Here is a 19,626-nt window from a genome sequence, read left to right on the forward strand (position 1 = left end):
AAAAAAAAAAAAAAAAAAAACAGAAAAAGAATGGTAGCTAATCTTTTCTCATTTCCAGTATTCCCCAAAGTCACACATTGTAATCACAATCTACAGGTCTTCCTTTCGATGCGAAAAGGAAATATCAATGTATGTGTGATTAAACTTCATAATCTTTCACATTAAGTAGACAATGATGTTATTCTAGATATCTTCAGGTCTACTAATGCATTGCATTTTGCCATTGTACGACTAAAATTCCAATGTTGTTTGAATGAATCGTACCAATCACCTTTATTAAATGTAAGCATTACTGGAGGGAAGAACTTTTATAGATACTGATAATGCAATAACAGTAGGAATTTATTCCCAAGCACACAAGAAAGAGAGAATACTAGAAAAGGGAACTTTTTCTTATCAGACAAGCTTCCAATACACACAAATTTCATAGTGAAAGATTAATTATGTCTTAATCAAGGGCTCAATCTGCCGGAACTATTAGCCTCCAACCACAATTTTATAAAATGAATTCACCAACGTCATGTGCAAACTTGCATGAGATTCCAGGGCACCTTGATATATCACCAAAGCAAGTAAGCTTGCGAAAACATGACATTTTTGGTAAAAGAATAAAGCCTGATGACTAATAAGGATCCCTAGCTGCAACTTCTTCTTTTCAGCATTATTAGCTATGGCCACAGACTCCATGACCATGAATGGTTGACAAAAGCACAACTTTGATCGCAAATAGACTATCAGACATTAAAGAGATGCAAACTTGTGTCCTGCTGTGTTTACAGCAGAATAAGATGAAACATCTGACACAAAACTCGTCTCATCACAGTTAGTGGATAATCTTTTTGAACTACATGCTATCGGCAGCTCAAATGAAAAAGTTTCATTAAGGAACTAATTGCACATAAGTTGGACCTGAGGTTTTATATGTATGCTATCAAATTGCCTATTCAGTCATTGCTCGTGCAGGGAACATTCTGTACATCCTGAAAATCTTTGAGCATGAGACTGGGTGCTGAGATAGTTTTCTCTGTAATCTTACAAGTTAATGATTTTGAGTTCAATTACACCACTTTTGACGTACATAGGAAATAAAGTTATTGCAAGAGGTGGTTTTGAGCTACAGAAAAAGATGGCCCTGATAATGTTCCAGATTGGTTTTCATGTATGTATTCTCCATCTTCATAGATAACGGGCATCTAAAAGCCAGGTTATTTTATATATTACAAATTGGTTCTATTTCCCTGTGGGTGATGATTTGGGCAGAAAAATCAGTCCATGGAATCACAAGTTTAGGGTGCCATTACGTATGCTCGAGATTATAACTCCAGGGTACATTCATTGTTACTATACTATGTTGATTACAGTTTTTATTGCATGTCAAAGCTAACAATCTATAAATGGCTGGCAGCAATGATGATATGATTATAGCCTTATCTAACAGAGCACAATTACAAAGTACTATATACAGCCTTCAGTGATAAGGATGTGATAAATGCCTTTGCAGCTGAAAAAGAGTACTATTTACAGAGTAAAACTATGCTCGGAGATAAGATTAAATGCACAAAGAATATGTGCTTTATATACTGAACACTACTTGTACAGTTTGTAGTGATATTTGAGATATGCTTTATCGAGAAAGTGGAGAAACACCACATAGAAAATTGTTCAGTGGCTAAATTTGAGTAACTAAGTAAATAAATGAACACAGAAAGCAATCTTGAACGCTAGGATCAGTACCCAGAGCGTGGAAGAGCTATATTTACAAAAAGGTAATGCAAATTGCGGGTTTATCATAAAATTAAAAAAAAAATAGAATACAACAGTATACCTCCGCGAATTCTTCAGCATTCAGATTGAGCAATACTCAAAACGGCCACAACAGAAAAATCAAGTCCTGCCAGGGCCAATGTGGAGAATTACCACCACCATCAATCTCATCTTCCAATATGACAAAATAGCCTGCCCAGAGAACAAAAATAATATGACCCAGCAGCTCAAGAAAAAGTAGGCAATAGTCCAATAGAAAAAATAGACTCAGGAAATCCCTATAGAGTGACCACAAGTGTCAATAAGCAGAAGATAAGTAATTTTTGTAAGAATGCATATGGGGAATAAATGAGGAAAAAATTTTCATTTTTTATGCAAAAACACTTCCAAGGTATTTCTTCAATAAGTTGGCTAGAAATAGTAGATTTTAGAAAGAGCTTAATCAATACTCTCTAACTTGGTAAATTCTTTTCAGATTAAAACCCTCTTAAAGGTTGCAAGTTGGTAAGCATGTGCATTGCATGTAAATGAGGAAAAATTATGATTTTTATGCAAAAATGTACAGTGCATTTCTTCAATGACTTGGTTCGAAAAGATTCTAAATATGAGATTAATAATTGTAGTGCACTCTTCAGTGTTCAATGGTGCTTTAAACTTCATTGACATCCAGACCACACCCTGAATGCATCTAGGAAAAATGAACAATAACAGGAATAATATGCTTTCACCATAATCTAAAGCTTGATTCCTGAAACAATTCGTGTCATCTAATCTGCCAACAATTACAAAAACATATATGCCAATGTAATACCAGTATCCACAAATGGGGCATGGGGAGGGTGGTATATTCGCAACCTTACCCCTACCTTGTGAAAGTAGAGAGGTGGTTTACAATAGAACATTGGCTCGAGCAACACAAAATAAAATCAAGTATCGTAAGGAAATACAGTAGTAAAGTAGTCATGCTAGCATAATGGAGAACCAACCAATGCTCTACTACCTACTACCTTCTACCCTAATGGAAGCAAAGCACTTGTGTAAGTGATACCAACTTGTTACACGAATTAAGGTTTAGTCATATGGACACTTACATTACGTCCAGTGTTCGATAAATTTGGTTAGAGGTTATATGACAGTGTAGGCTAGGTGTAACATTTAGAGAAACCTAAGTTTTAGAGAACTTCAAATTTGTCCTAAAAATTAAATTATTTAGTCAAATGGAAGTGGCCCAAATAGAATTGCGAAGGAGGATGTAAATCTTAACTGTGTGATAAATTTGGTTAGAGGTTAAATGACAGTGTAGGCTAGGTGTAACATTTAGAGAAACCCAAAACTCCTAATTTGTCCTGAAAAAACAAATTAATTAGTCAAATGGAAGGAGCCCAACTAGAATTGAGTAGGCGGATTGATACGTTGACCTTAACTAGTTTAATAGATATAGCTTCTAGGGAGTATTCCTAGACGCTAAAAGATGCTAAAAATCATCACTAATAAATAGGATGTATATTTTGATAGTTAATTCGAACCTAAATGTTAAGGCTGACTTTAAAAAGGAGACTCTAAAAGGTTCAAGTTCAATATCGATGTTTAATATGTTGTTCAATTATCTAACAGTGATATGATCAGACGTTTCAGTTGCATCCCACACAGGTTATGGGTTATTTCATTGAAACTGGATATGATCTCCTTCCACCAGACCGTCTTCCTCAAAGCATTGCATTTTAACGGGTAATATAATATTAAACACTAGAATAATAAGATGTGGTGACCAGATTAAACGCAGAAGACAGTATCGAACCATGTAATTTAGTCATATGTGGCTTATATGGTTAAAGCTAGTTCGATTAGAGTTGATATGTTGAAGAAATTGAAAAATGCAACTTATTTGAAAATCAAGTGATGCTGCATGTAGCTTAAAAACTCATGTTACCAAGAATGAATATACTAAAAGGATTTGTCCTTTTATAAGATAAAAGATGGAATCCAAATGTATTGTGACTAGGGTAGAGGGGTAAGCCCACTATCCACCGAGTTTTGAACTGTGCATCATTAGCCTTCAGGATCGGTTATCAATAAAAATATGTGTTTTGACTAGTTTTGCTTAATTTTAGTGACTAGTTACTTAATATTCTTACAAAATATATTTGAGGATCAAAGATAAATTTTTTATAACCATGGTGTTGTTGGGTTTTATTTGCCCTGATTTCTTACCATAAATAGTTTTCCTTTTAGGAAAAGGTTTTGAATTGACTAATCCTTTTCTTGTAGGAAAAGGTTTAGGACTCTATAAATAGAGGAATGTTCCTTTTAACTTAATCAGCATTCACAATGTAGTCTTAAGGGCTTTGAGAGTTTTGGTTAGAGGGAGAATTTGTGGGTCACAAGTTTGATACGTTATCACTTGTGTGAACCTCCCATGTATTCTGAGTGAATTGGTTGAGGTTGTTTCCCCTCTGTATTTTGTACTCTCATATTTATAGTGGATTGCTCATCTCCTTTGTGGACGTAGGTCGATTGACCGAACCACGTTAAATCTTTGTGTCTTTTGGTATATTTCTCGTTGTCTTCTTACTCGTGGTCTTTCGAGGTTTGCTTTGCTAGCTTCCGCATTTACACCTGCTTATTTTCGGTCCTAGCAAGTGGTATCAGAGCCAGATTCAATTATGGAGTCAAGTTGAGTGGTTCGATAATCGATGATTGAACCAGGTTAGAAGGAGGTGTTTATCTTAACAGGTGTAGTTCTAGCTGCAACCATTTTGACAGTAATGAAGATTTTTGTTGGAGAAATTGTTCCAGAGAGGTTCCCTGTGTTGAGACATAAATTTTGCAAAGGAGATTATGGAGAGGAGAAGTAAGTTGTTGAAGATTAAGTAAAGAAGGTGGACAAATTTATTTTGTCAGAAATTCAGGCCAAGGGGGAGATTTGTTGGGTTTTATTTGCCCTGATTTCTTACCATAAATAGTTTTCCTTTTAGGAAAAGGTTTTGAATTGACTAATCATTTTCTTGTAGGAAAAGGTTTAGGACTCTATAAATAGAGGAATGTTCCTTCTAACTTAATCAGCATTCACAATGTAGTCTTAAGGGCTTTGAGAGTTTTGGTTAGAGGGAGAATTTGTGGGTCACAAGTTTGATACGTTATCACTTGTATGAACCTCCCATGTATTCTGAGTGAATTGGTTGAGGTTGCTTCCCCTCTGTATTTTGTACTCTCATATTTATAGTGGATTGCTCATCTCCTTTGTGGACGTAGGTCGATTGACCGAACCACGTTAAATCTTTGTGTCTTTTGGTATATTTCTCGTTGTCTTCTTACTCGTGGTCTTTTGAGGTTTGCTTTGCTAGCTTTCGCGTTTACACCTGCTTATTTCCGGTCCTAACAGGTGTTACCCAGTATGGATATTCCTAATCTGTTGTAGCTATGTGTTAAATTAGCGTTGGAATATAAAGAAAATGTGTATTTATAAGCATACATATCTAGATTTGCCGTACTTAAATAAGAAAAATCTTATAGATTAAATTATGTTAGTAGTATAGAGGTTTGAATACTTTCCATACTGTACGTAGTCTAGAACTATTATATAAAGGACGACCTCTAATACATACATTGTTGTTACTTAGTCAAGTTAACAAGAAATTATTGCCCTATTTCACAGTTAGAAATACATTATTGACACCAGTTATGCAGTTTATGTGTCGGTGAAAGCAAAATGTTCTCTCGGACGTGTTTTTCAATACTTCTTTTGTTTCATGTCCTCAAGTTATGGGGATTAAATAGTTTTTGCAGATGTATTCAAATAGGAGAACATACATAATAAGAGGGAAAAAGGCTTCCTCATTTTTTTAGTAACTTCCACTAATCTAAAGTATATTTACTAGGATTACTGATATACTAACAGAATCTTAAAACGTCATTCTAAGTGCCGATACGGACAAATTACGAGTGAATTGCCTCCACTCCGTTCATTTGCTAAGCTTCCAGAGATTTGTTACTAAAACGTTGGAATAACAGAAAACGTCTGAGTTCAAGACAATGAATGTAGAGATGATACACAAGACTGAGGGCAGGGGTGGAGTTGAGGGAGCGCCAATAAATGTACAATATATAGAAGGTCAAATAATTTGTTTATATGTGTATATATATGTGTGTGTGTGTGTGTGTGTGTGTGTGTATATATATATATATATATATATATATATATATATATATGTAGAGTAAATATTGAATTATTTTATCTATTTTTTTTTTGGGAAACGAAATGGGACAAGTGACTATGAATTTGAGCCCTATTAAAGGTCCTTAAGTGGGAAAAGTTGGTTCAACAGCCTGCTCTTCAGAAAACTAGAGATAGATAATTTAAATGTGGTGGACAAGCAGAGAATAGAAAGGAGTACAAACGGAGACATTAGCAGCTTACCTCATGCAAAGATCTTGGGTCTCTCAACCCGCGTTCGAGGAATTGCCAAGATGGCTATAAGTCCACCAGCAAATGCTGAAAGCGCAGCCACAACAAAGGCTGGTGAATTGCCTCCACCAAATAGCTCATCCCATGGCCCACTTCCCAGTGAAACCACAATCTGCAACCAATGACAATATTTTTCATTCAGTGGCCTATATAACTTCAGGAAATGATAAGAATGCTGCAAAGGTGCAGCTAAAATTCCTTGTGGAAACACCCATTAGAATAATAATGTTCTGTTTTCGCTTGAAAGTACTCTAGATTTCATCATTTACAAGCTACATTCCTTGCCTCATTTTTTTTTACTCTAACCAAGGGCTCAACAGATAACAGATACAAGAGCAAACTGGCAAGAGGCAACACAATGCACCTGTGGCACATCAATCTACATAAAGGCTATGATTTTTTATTTTTTTTTGGAACCACTCTCTAGAGAGTGTTCTTGTTTTGGAGAAAACCCATAGAAACAGAGCAAAATTTATACCTGTGGGAACACAATTGCCAGGTTCAGCACACCCATTGACAAGCCTGCAAGGTTGAAGTTGTAATTGATGCTCTATTTTCTATTTGACCTACAGAATATTGATCAAAATAGACAAAACTCAATCTACCTTGTCCAAGCCCAAGAGCTTCAATCCTTGAGGATACTAAAGCATATGGAACACTGTATGTTATCTGCAGAAAATGACTTGCATTATACAATAATATACATAAATAAAGCTCTCTTCTAAGCCACCATGAAACTTGTGCTAAAACTAAATCCTTTTGAAACAGTAACCTCAAATTTCTTTTTGTATCGTGTTACCTTTTCCAGGCATCTTACATGAAAAGATTATTTCAGATAGACCGAATTTCTATGTTACATTTCAACAGTAACAAACTCTGCAAACCAAAACTCAGCACATATACCACCCCTGCTGTTAAAATTTTTTGAAGATTAAGAATATAAGTGGTTTAGAGGTGCTTTAATTAATTAGTTCTACACATAAACCTGTGTAATAGTGCAAAATAACTTCTGGCTGTGACTTCAAAATAAAGCAACTTACAGCTAGTGGGATCCCAAGAATAGAAAATACAACCAGCGCAGCAATCACAATGCCATCCGGCGGAAGACCCTGGCCAATGTCTATGTTACTCCTAACAGCAGTAATTATAAGCATGGCTATAAAGCAGAGAGACATGACCACGTTAGAAACTCCCCATGTGAAACCAGCCCCCCATTTTCGACAGAGCTTCTCCATGAACAATGAAGTTAGTCCAAGAAAGACAGAATTCAACATTAGACCCAATGAACCCATCCGCACTCCTGCACTATAATTCTTTCCGTCATTTGGTTCACCGCCATAAATTTCTCGACCAAACCAGTCAGTATCGAACAAAAGAAATGGAAACCATCCAATCCATGTCAGGGCAGTGACAAGCAGGATCACCCAAACAACACCTGGGAAATACTTGAAAATACCAAACAACTCCCAGAGAAAAGCTTCTTCTTGACCATGGCTTGATTCGATAATCTCTTCTCCAGTATGAGAGGAACCACGACTGGGATCTAGAGGCTGCTCATTGGCCGCCGATATGCTAATGCATGTTGTTGTTGCAATAAAAATAATGTCGAGAATAAAAGCAGCCTTTAGATTGGCACAGTTGATGGTGCATGCAGTATTAAGAGTAAAAGGGAAGATCTTGAACCAGCCACTGTAAGATCCAGTAGCAAAGCCAAGGATGTTACCAATGGCCATAAATAAGGAAAAATATGCATTTGCTACCCGAGTTCTTCTGTGATCCTTTTCTGCATATTAGAGAGCAGAGGAAGTGTCACTAGTTTGACGGCAAATTCATGATATAAATATGCACAAATAAATGACAATGAAGTCCTACAAAAATGTATAACTGATATATCTCGCCCTGAAAAATTAAGCTCTACCAAGCCTTTTCTTTTGGTGGCTGTATCATCTCTGGGATAGGACCATCCCTCCATTCATCATCCCATGGAGGTCCTCTACTTCAAACCCCATAACATCGACAGACTGTAGCCTCCATTTTCACCATTATGTCTTTTCTTATGCTTAAGTGTTATTTTCTCCTAAATAGTTGAGACTAGGGGTTAAAATCCATAAAATGAGCTTCAGTATTACTTTCTCCTAAATGGCTGAAACTAGAGGTCAAAATCGACAAAATGAGATTTTCTTTTGAATTTTGGATACGTGAGTTATTTTCAACAAAGTGAGGATATTACGCAAATTTAGGAGGTCTTACTAGCTCTTTAGATAGGGTATATAATATTATTAACAACTAATTAAGACTTAAAGTAAAAAGGAACAAGGAGCACACAGTGTATGTAGACAAAGTAGACCTAATCATTAGACTCCATAATCATTTCTTTTTGAGATATAAGACTCCACAATCTTCTCAGTAACAAGCAAATGCTTCCTATTCTATCCTGCACGAGGGGATAAAGAAAACTAGCTAATTCTGATTTTGTTTCACTGCTGTTGGTAAAGGCTCCTGTAAGAGCTAGATTATGAATATTTCTAGGGAAATTAGCTCAAAATCTAATCTCAGAGAGAAAAGAAGGTGATGATGATATTTCATGCTCCAAGAATAAGTTTGCCCAAAATCCACACCGCCACAAGCACACATCTCCCATTACCCCTTATTATCTCTCTCCCCTCTCGAAATCACCTCTGCAGTCCATCACTCACTCAAGCACTTGAACTTTAAGTAAAATTCCAGAACCCCCAATGCTTCTAATTATGTGATACTAAGACTTTAACTAGCTTTTGTTAGTCTCATATAAACAGTTCACAGATGGATGATTTGGAAGACAAAAGCACCATCTAAAATTGTTTTCTTTAGGTGGGTGGAAACTAGAAATGCTTGGCTGACTCAAGAAACGTTACGAAGAAGAGGATTTCCACAAGGTAGTAGGTATTTTCTGCGTCAAAGGGAAGTGGTATCAACAAACCATTTGTTTATTCCTGTAAATTTTCTTGGCAGATTTGGACAGTTTTGTTATGTGTGTTTGTAGTGCATTGGGTCATGCCACGAGATCTGAATAGTTTTGTATTAATCTGGCAAGTGCAGAAAACTGGAAGCATAAATGAGAAAATATGGAGGACAGCCCCTCTGTACAGTATGCGGAGTATCTGGTTGGAAAGAAACAGAAAATGTTTTGATGGAGAGGGGAAGCAGATGCAGCTGCGAAGTACAAATGCATAATCTACTGATTTAACGAAAGGAAATTGACGAACTTTCAGTTGTGCTAAATTTAGTAACCTCTTTGAGATGAATGATTGTTGTCTTCTCAAGACTTGTGTAATTCTGTCCTTTTCCTTTTTGCAGTACCTCCTGGGTACTTGCTTGGATAATACCTTATCAAAAGAAACAGCTCACAGATGGATACAGAGTAAAAGATGATTCTTACTTGTTTAACTCACCATTGCAAATGTTGTGGGCTCAGGACCTACCGTTTTATAGAGCAGGCTTTTGGCTTTTGATAGGAAATTGACCAGACATGATGAGTTTGTTCTTACTCTGTCAAGAATTAATAATCAAGTCAAAGGATGGAATAAAAAGCCATATCTCCTTGGCATGTTCAGGCTAGACATGTTAAGTGGATAATGTCAAGGACTATGATATAGTTAGTGCCAAACATTGCACCATTGAGCCTTCCTCTCACTGTGCTATACTAGTTCGAACCAATAGTGAAAAGGACTAAAGCAAAAAGGGGAAACTCAAATAGATTCACTGAGATACTTGATCTATGTTTTATTAAAATAATATGATTTTGAGGAATCTGATCAAAGAAGAAACAATAGTGTGATCATAATAAGTAATAGTGGCATATGATCTTTTCACCTTTAATTGTTTGAACTACCAACTGTAAATTAATAGGAATGATTTATTCCCAATTGACATCAGTGCTCTTTTCCAACCGTAATGTTTCTGCTACTTTCAGCAGTGGAATGGACAATAATTTTTTGTCAATGAAAAGTTTACGATTGTCTATAGGAAAAATACACAAAAATCCATTTTTTATCAAAACTTTACACTACAAGAATGAAGCCCAGTGCAACTGCACAAGGGGCAGACAACTGCTTTATCAAATACTAGTTCTCCCAAATGAATTGTTCCCTACTTCTTCCTTCTTTAAGTATCATATGTATGACTTCTACGGCCTTAGCATTTACCTCGTCTACAGTTATCTAATTTCACATGCAATTGTGTATCAGCAATGGAAGCAAAAATCAATTGATGTTGAGTGGAGACAGTCGTAGTGACCTTCCCAGGCATGATTAAATAAACAGTGGCATTTAACCTTTATTTACTTGACTTTTACCCCTGTTAAGCTGTGCAATGATTTATCACAATATTCTAAGGAGTGGCTTCAAATTTTGCACCATTTTATGCAAATCTGAATAGTTATCTAAAACCTTATTGACATGTACAAATGATTCATGAAGAATGAGTTTTAAGTACTTGAAAAATTGTTACACATTTTTGAATTATCTTTAGTCATGCACCATAAGTAAAGGTTATGGCAACAGAAACCACAAATTCAAATATAAGTGTTTGACTGGAACTAGCAGTCCTACTTCACATATCAAGGATGAAAAGTGTACTAAACTTTTTAAATGATTATCTAGTCATTTTGAATTAGTATATTTGTAACTTGTATTCTTTTTAGCTTCCATGTATGTTAAATTTCCAAGACGAAGTACTCTATTCCAATTGTACAATGAATTGTCAAAATGATCACTATAACAAATTCATAAATACTGCATAAGAGAGAACTTCTCAAAACTGTTTGATCCTGCTCAGTAAAATTTCTAGATCCACTCTTGGCAGATAATATAAGCTTAGTCAATATAATTTGGCGGATAATATAGCTTAGTCCATCAAAAAAGCAAAGAGAAGCAGAAAATTATATTTTTTAAGATCAACATATCCATACCATATAAAAGTATTTATCAATATATCCCTTATATTTACTGCTATATTTCTAATCACTTATCCACTTTTGAATTGACTCACCTATTAAGAAAACAATAATTGATATAGCGAGTTTACGTTTTTATCTATTAATTATGAAATGGATGATTTAAAAACTTACAATTTTCAAGAAGTGCATTTTTCAAAGTAACAAATTGAGGGCATAACAGAGAAAAAAATTGTGAAATAATTTAAAATTTATTTTGCTTGATATTTTTATTTTAATTATATATAAATCATATTAATATTATCAACATTTAACTTTTTTATTTGTGTCATATTGATTGAAAATTTGAATATTTACATTTTATAATAAAAATTTAATTAAAAAATTTATAATAGATATTTAAAATAATGTCTCTCTATAAATAATCTTAATATTAAAAGTTAATTGATATTTGTCCTTTTTTCATAATTTGATTCTCAAAATTACTTTTTTTTAAAAAAAAATTACTTACACACAATATGCTTATCAAAAGCAATTTTCAAATAAATTAACTAAACACATATTATTATTATTGTTCAATTACGAAAAGCTATTTTAAGAAAATGCTTTTAAAAATAAGAAATTTTTAATAACAATGTAAAACATATTCTACGATGCTCCCCCATGATCGTAATGGCTCAACTCAGTTGTAAATCAGCCATTAATATTAATTAAAAGGAGTAAAAAAGAGAAGAAAGAGAATGAGAGAATTTTAGGATACAGAGGGGGTCCCACTGCACTATCGGTGCCGGGATGTTTCTGTCTACTTGAGCTGAACTAGTGCGCCTCATACGTTTTTTACCGTCAAAAAAAAAAGTAGAACAACACATCTTTTGCATTTCCATTTCTTATGTAGTAGTGCTGAAGAAAGCTAAATATTCCATTAGATAATTGGCGAAGATGTTTGAAGCTTCATCTTCCTCAAAAAGCACTAAACATTTAAATTCATCAAATGATAAGTTACAGGTGAAGCGAAATCTTAATAGCTCAGTGGATCGGTTAATTCAATTTAAGCTATTGAACAGCGTAAAAAGGAAGCAGCAGAAAGCAGAGTAATTCACAAGCAATAAACAAATCGGAAAAAAATGAACATCAAGCTGTAAAATTGAATTGAAAAGCTTACGTGTAAGATCAGCAAGCAGAGCTCTGCAAGGTCCTTGCGTCATATTATTAGCAACATCGAGAAGCCAAAACCCTACAACAAACGCCGCTATAGCACGCACTTTTATTTCACCTCGATCACCTAAAAGCCATCCAATATCAGCGGAGAAACCGATAATCAACACCGCAATCATGATAGATGCTGCTCCGGCGACAATAAACGGACGCCGACGACCGAACCGACTTGTGCACTTGTCACTCATGTGTCCTACTAAAGGCTGAACCAATAAACCTGAAAGCGGTCCACAGAGCCATATTATGCTCGCCCAAGCATGCGGTATTCCAAGCTCCTGCACATAAGGTGTGAGCAGCGATAGTTGTAACGCCCAACCGAATTGAATTCCACCGGCAACCGACGCTACTCGTAACAATAGTCTCAGTGGTACTCTCGGTTTCACCGGTTCTCGAATCGCCGGTCGGTTATGCCTTGTTCTATGCCTTTCTATCTCCGGCATCGTTCAAATATCAAAACGTCAACGTATTGATGTGTGTTAATGGAGAATTTGGAGGAAGAAGGTGGCGAGGTGGTGGAAGAGGGAGGACGTGCTGAAAATGCCCTTGTAGATTGATGAAATTACGAGATATATTGAGAACAGTGAGCAGAAAAATAGATTATTCTCGGGGTAGAGTTGTAATTAAGCTAAAGGCACGAGGGGGAATATGTAGGTTGGTATATATGCCTAAAATTGCTTTACACTTTTTGAGTGTTGTCATTTCCTAATTTCTTTTTGTAAAAAAAAACAATAGAAGTAGAAAATTAGCTGTCTTGAGAAAATAAAATGATTTTATTTTCATTTTCATGATTACTACCACAAACTACTCTACATTCTGTAATAGTGGTAGTTAGTGAGATGACAAAGATATTTTTGGATTAATTATAATGATATTAATTTTTATTGAAAGTTTGATCAGTTGTATCAAAAGTACTTTAAATTTTTTGTACAAATATTCTTAACGTATTCGAAGTCATTCAAAATGTCTTTCTTTTATTCAGGCCTAATCCATCTATGACAATCTAAACTTGAGCATAAATTTTTCACTAAGATATTTTAATTATGTTTTGTTCATTTTAGACATTTCATGTCACGCCTCGTTGTGTTAGTTTGATATTTTTTATTAAAATATACTCACTGCCAACGCATGAAAAGCTTATTTAATTTATTTTTATTTCACTTTTTTTGTCTTTTTTCCCAATTTTTTAAGCATCATCTCCCAAAACTTAAACTCCTTCCATGAAAAAGTAGATTTGATGAAGTTAATTAGTTAAAACAAAAACAACCAGCATTATAGTAGATCAAACAATAATTATTTTGATTTATGAAAAAACATAGAAATAATAGAGAAAAACAATTTAAAAAAATTAAATAAGAGAGTTTTGCATAGTAAATGAACAACTAATCATAAACTTGAAAGAAAGGGTTTCATCGAGAAAACGATTTGGATGGAGGAGAGGAGGAGTTCGGGTGGTGGGGCTGATGGGGAAGATGGTTTGGATGGGGGAAGGGTTTGGTGATCAGGTGGTGGGAAAGGGGTTCGAAATCGGGGGGGGGGGATATGATTTTTTTTTAATTGTTTAGGCTTTAAAAATGACAAATGTCAATTACGTGATTGCCCTTTTTTTTAAAATACAAAATTCATTAGTTAAAAATTAATTTTGACGAATATGTCATATGTCTTTATTTAATTCATCACTTTGACATGTCATCGGCGACTATGTTACACACACCTTACACATTTGGTTGATTGTTAAAAAAGCGTCCAAAAAATATAAAGAGACATGACATGAGGTGTCTAAAATAAACAAAATCTAATTAAAGTGTCTAAGTGAAAATTTGTGCAAGTTTAGATGGTCACCGATGTGTTAGGCCTTTTATTTATTAGATTGAATTTCGTTTATCCTTTCACTTATATATATATATATATATATATATATATATATATATATATAATGCTCTTATTTTTTGTCTAGTCAGCGTATACAATAAGTTTAGTTAGAAAATTCACAATTCTAATAATTTAAATAAGGCCAAATACATAAAAAAAAAATTCCCTAAACTTGTTGGATTTTTTCCCTCAGGTACCTCAACTACTTCATTTTCCTATTGAATCATTGAACCAATCATAATTTGTTCCTTTAAAACAATGTTGGTTGATTTTGATCAGCTTTTCTATTGTAAATTCCTTCAATTGTATTCGAATTGTAATGATTTTAATTGAAGGAATGAAGACAAATCATGTTAGTCTCATTTGCTTTCTAATGTGTTCAAATGACTTAAGTAAAAATACAATTATTCTCGAAAATTTTCACTATCAATTGGACTAATGAGTTCTGGAACAACATATATATCCTCTATTAATACCCCTCACAAATATGATTCCACATCATACAACGATTTTGTTTAAACGAAACAAATTATGGGTTATTCAATGATTCAATAGGAAAATCTCATAGTTGAGATACCTGAGGGAAAAAATTTAATAAATTTAAAAATCTGTTTATGTATTTGTCCTTTAAATAATAAAACAAAAAAATTAAAATACTTTAGATGTAATTTTAACCTTTTACTTAAAAACTTAATGAAAATAAGCAAACGCTTAAAAGAACAAAACGAAACCGACTATTTTTCTTTTAAAATATAATGATGGGGACGTTATTAGGTAAATCATGTAGGCATTAAGTGTCCAAAATTAAAATTGAACCACATAACTCATTTTTAGAAAAATTAAACTACCTTTTGTCATGTGAGTCAACAATCTATCGAGTGCGGTTGGTTAACTTTGTGTCATGCTAATTATTTTTTCCCCAAAATACTAATTATTTCATTAGTTTTGGAAAGATAATGTATAAAGACAAACTTTTCATTGTGTTTCTAAATGAGTTTATATGATATTACTTAAAAGAGTGGAAAATTGGAACATTTTCTCAGCAAGATTGTCTATATATATTCGAGAGAATATCACACTTGTCTTTCATTAATTGTATAAGTATTTCAAATGAATTTATTATTTATAATGTCTTCAATAACTCCGCATAATCATTTTGAATTGTATCCTCAAATTCTATCGCGTTTTAAAAGATTTCGTTGAAATTGGGTTGGGGTCATTTCTTTATTCAAAGTTTCGTGAATAGCTATTATAATAAACTTAATCATATTTCATAGCTATAATTTGTATATATAGCAGTTGTAGTTACAGTTTAAGTTGTCTTGTTTGTATCATTCGCGGATTTGTATAATTCGCGAGTATATTTGTATAATTCAATTGTTTTCGTATAAATTTTAAATTTATACGATTACAAACATCAAAGTGTAAACAGTTATACAAATTATATTACATAAATTTCGAGTTATACAAACATTCGAATTATACAAAACTAAAAAATTGAATCATATAATTATAGCTAAAGATAGACCGTGAATCATAACTATGACAAACTATTGATATATGACTAATTAACTCATATATATTTGCTTATACGTCTTAGTTTTTTCCTTATTAAGCCATTGACTTTGAAGTTTGAAAGTAGGAAAGTTCAATTAAAACTCTACTCTCTAGCAAGTTAAGACTTCATCCGTCCATTTCAGTTTGCCATTTATAGCGGAGTATTAATTATTTCATTAGTTTTGGTTTATACATATATTTAGATTTCTTAATTAAAAAAATAGAGAAAAGATATTTGAAACTTTGTGAATGAGACATGTTAAATATTTTATATAGCTATAAATTAAACTAATGTTAAATATAAAAACATGACATTTTTTTAAGGAAGGAAATAATTAAAACTGAAACGTAAGGTTAAGGTTGTAAAAATCAAACAGATAAAAATATTTATTAGTTTATTATTATTAAATTATTGAATTAATAGGGCTTTAATGGTTTTTCATATTTAAAAAATTATTGAATTATCGTTCCATTTTCATTTTTTAGTACATTTGTCCTTTAGACTTTAATTTGTTGTTCTTTTATTTGTGTTATGGTTCTTTTCATGCTAAGTACTACTATTTCTATTTTACTAGCATTATATAAATTTATATTTTTTTCATGTCGCTCCAAATAAAAAATTACATAAAATCAGGAGATAATGCATAAGTATCTCTTTAATGTATATCTGAAATTTCAGAGATACACTTATATTATACCAAGGTTCTATTACCCCAAAACTTATTTTATTAAGGAATAGCAAACTAATAACCTAAAATAAATGGAATAGCTAGGGTTTGATTTAATTGTGCTCCATAGCAAACGTTAACTAAAATTTACCAGCGTCTCTCTCCCAGAAATCTCGCTCGCCACTCTCCGTTCTCGCTCGCCTCTCTCGCTTTATACACAGAAGTGTATAATTCTGTTTCTGTTTTGTATAAAGCGAGAGAAAATTGTATATACACATGCAAAAATATATATCTTCGTGTTATACACTTAACTATACAATTTACAAACATTTTACTTCAAATATTGCAGAGAAAAAGGTCAACGAATTATACAATTGCGAATTATACAATTGCAGTGAAATACAATTTTCTCTAGCTTTATACAACAGAAGTGTATATATTGTGTTTCTGTTTTTGTATAAAGCGAGAGAAAAACATATATCTTCTTGCTATACACTTAATATTGCAGCGAAATAGGCAGTGAATTATACAATTGTGCATTATACAATTGCAGTGAAATAGGATATCGAATTATACAATTGCAGCGAAATAGGCCAGCGAATTATACACTTGTATACGTATAGCGAATTATACAGTTTTATGTTTGCTATGGAGCGCAATTATGCAAAGTTTGCTATAGCATACAAATATGAATTTTTTGTTTGCTATATGTGAAAGTTGCCCTTTTATTAATAATTTTCTACTTCAGCCTACGCGGCACTATCTTGTGGGCCCAATGCTGATTGACTTTTTTTTCAAGCTACTGCCACATACGCCGAAAAAGGGTAGAAAATTACTCATAAAATAAATTCAGGATAGTATAAATGTGTCTCTCGAATTTCGGACATAGATTGAAGGAGATACTATGCATTTTTCCTAAAATCAAATTAAATCAACTAAAGCACACCCCTACGTAAGGTATACTTTTTAAAGGGATTTTGTTATAAGAAGTGACGCCAACATCAAAATACAGTACCCCAAAAGGAGAATTTGCAGAAAATCGTTGAACGAACAATAGTTATGACGATACTTTTGTTTGAACATTTATATTACAGTAGCTACTTTCTATAATTGTGTACTTTGAATAAGAAATGTGAAATATTTGTAAAATTATAATTTGGATGATTTTCACTTTTTAGTTAGTTTTTTTTTTTAGATAGAATTAAGCTTATTCATTTCTTAATATAGTTTTAGTGCACGACTCATGAAAATTCTCATATTTAATCCTAGGTCCCCATACTAAATTATCTACATATCATATGTTCCGTTTGAGACATGAGGAGTCTCATATCAGATCTTTAAAAAAATGTGTAATTTTTTTAATATGATTTGGATAATTTTTACGTGATGAAATTTTTTTAAAATTAAATATTTAAACTCAAGATCTATTTTTTAATAAAAACCTCAATTTTTTTGGTTGAATATTAATATATTAATCAAATTTTATTAGCAAAATATGTGTCATTCACACACACATTTTATAGAATCAAACAAAACAATGAAAAATATACTTTATATTATATATATATATACTTTAATAAAGGCAAGTGGTGGCAGCCACATTTTACTTATGGTCAAAATTTTAAAGTTGGGGTAGGAATTGAATTGAATTGAACCAGTAATTGCCTTTGTCTCTACACCTTTTTTGCTACAAAACAAATGGACTGATTCTGCTATTAAATGGGTGTCCCTTTGTTCTGTTTTTAGCCACTGTGCCTTTTTCGAAGTCGTTCGATAAAAAGTATTGAGAATTTAATACATTATATTTAATATTATTTTAATACGTTTATTGTTATGTTATAACTATCTTTAATAATGTACTCTCTTAATAGGGTGTGTAATCAGGGCGGATTCACGTATTGTTCAAAGATTCATTCCAATCTTTTCGATAAAAAAGTACACTGTATATGTAAGGTATATTTTCTGGATTTATATGAATATATATATATATTGAACCCCCTTAATAACATGTGAAAGAGATTGTCCAGTGGTAATTTATTTTAAAATTAAATGTAAGGTCAAGGGTTCGAATCCTTGGACAACCTTTTTATTTTGTACTTTTTTAGTTATATATATATATATACACATTTGGTACGAGATAAAATGTTTTTTTATGAGGGGAAAATTCAATTTTCATCTGTTATTCATTTGTTCGTGCGGTTTATTTGAAGTTCATGATGCTCCTAATAAGTTTTTATCTATATCTAAAACGTACTCCATTTCGAAATCTTTGAATAAAAATAAATTAGTCTTAACACTGCATCGTAATTGATGTTGAGCGGCTTCCTTCAACATTGTATAAGCTTTAATAATTTAGTCCACCAGGGACAAAGTCTCATAAACAATATTCCTAAAATTGGTAAATTTTTTTACTTATTTTTTTTGTATTAATTAAATGATGTAACTAATCCATGTCTTAAACCCTTTTTTTTTTGGTTATATAATTCATTCATGAGTGTGACATCAAGCCTCTCACTCTTCTAAACAATATTCCGAATTCTCATCATATCAATTCTTGGATTTTGATTTGATTTGTTACCCTTTTCTTATCAACTTTACATTCAAAAAATTAAAATATGAATAGGATTGAAATAAATAAGTGCTACGCGAAAACTGATAAAATATATTTTAAAAGACGATAAATCAAATAACAAAAGAAAATATACATCAAAAGAGATAAAATGATTTAGTTAATTGACTTTTATCCACAAGTAAATGCGTGCAATCTATTATATAAAAGAACAAAAAATATTTAGATAAATAATCTCATAAAATTCACTCGACGAAAAGAGGTTCACATAAATGACATATCATAATGCTTGTATTTTGAAAATTCTTACCATAAATGATACTTGTGAATCCTAATTATAGCTACATTATAAATGTTGTCATGTGAAAAGAAAGAACCCTAAATCTATAAAATTTGAAATATTTTCTTTGAAATATGAGGAATAATAATTAATCAAATATGAAAAAAAATAATCTTTTTTCTCTTCAGAAAAATAATTCAACCATGATGAAAAAAAAGGAGGGGACAAAGACCTAACAGTTAGAATTAAGAAGTAATTTGCCCAGTTCATTATATACATGTTCTTTTCTTACTATTATTCTTAACA

The 19,626-nt window shown here is 32.6% G+C and overlaps 1 protein-coding gene across 1 annotated transcript; it reads right to left on the minus strand.

Moving 5' to 3' along the window:
* Positions 1-1,544: 1,544 nt before the first annotated feature.
* On the minus strand, positions 1,545-13,138 carry LOC107015716 (sucrose transport protein SUC4). Its single transcript, XM_015216080.2, has 6 exons — positions 12,325-13,138; positions 7,270-8,012; positions 6,835-6,898; positions 6,708-6,751; positions 6,182-6,341; positions 1,545-1,956 (listed from the first exon to the last, which is right to left on the minus strand). The coding sequence occupies exons 1-5, from the start codon at positions 12,815-12,817 to the stop codon at positions 6,183-6,185; spliced, it is 1,503 nt and encodes a 500-aa protein (XP_015071566.1). The 5' UTR covers positions 12,818-13,138; the 3' UTR covers positions 1,545-1,956; position 6,182.
* Between the last annotated feature and the right edge of the window lie 6,488 nt (positions 13,139-19,626).

Source organism: Solanum pennellii, chromosome 4 (assembly GCF_001406875.1).
Source record: "Solanum pennellii chromosome 4, SPENNV200".
In the NCBI taxonomy this organism is placed as follows: domain Eukaryota; kingdom Viridiplantae; phylum Streptophyta; class Magnoliopsida; order Solanales; family Solanaceae; genus Solanum; species Solanum pennellii.

What these genes read in the sequence shown, in the direction of transcription:
- LOC107015716 (XM_015216080.2), bottom strand. Translation starts at nt 12,817, where the DNA reads ATGCCGGAGATAGAAAGGCATAGAACAAGGCATAACCGACCGGCGATT. An exon ending in TCTGCTTGCTGATCTTACAC is followed by an intron (nt 8,013 to 12,324) that starts GTAAGCTTTTCA and finishes TCTAATATGCAG; the next exon opens with AAAAGGATCACAGAAGAACT. An exon ending in TTCTTGGGATCCCACTAGCT is followed by an intron (nt 6,899 to 7,269) that starts GTAAGTTGCTTT and finishes CATTTTCTGCAG; the next exon opens with ATAACATACAGTGTTCCATA.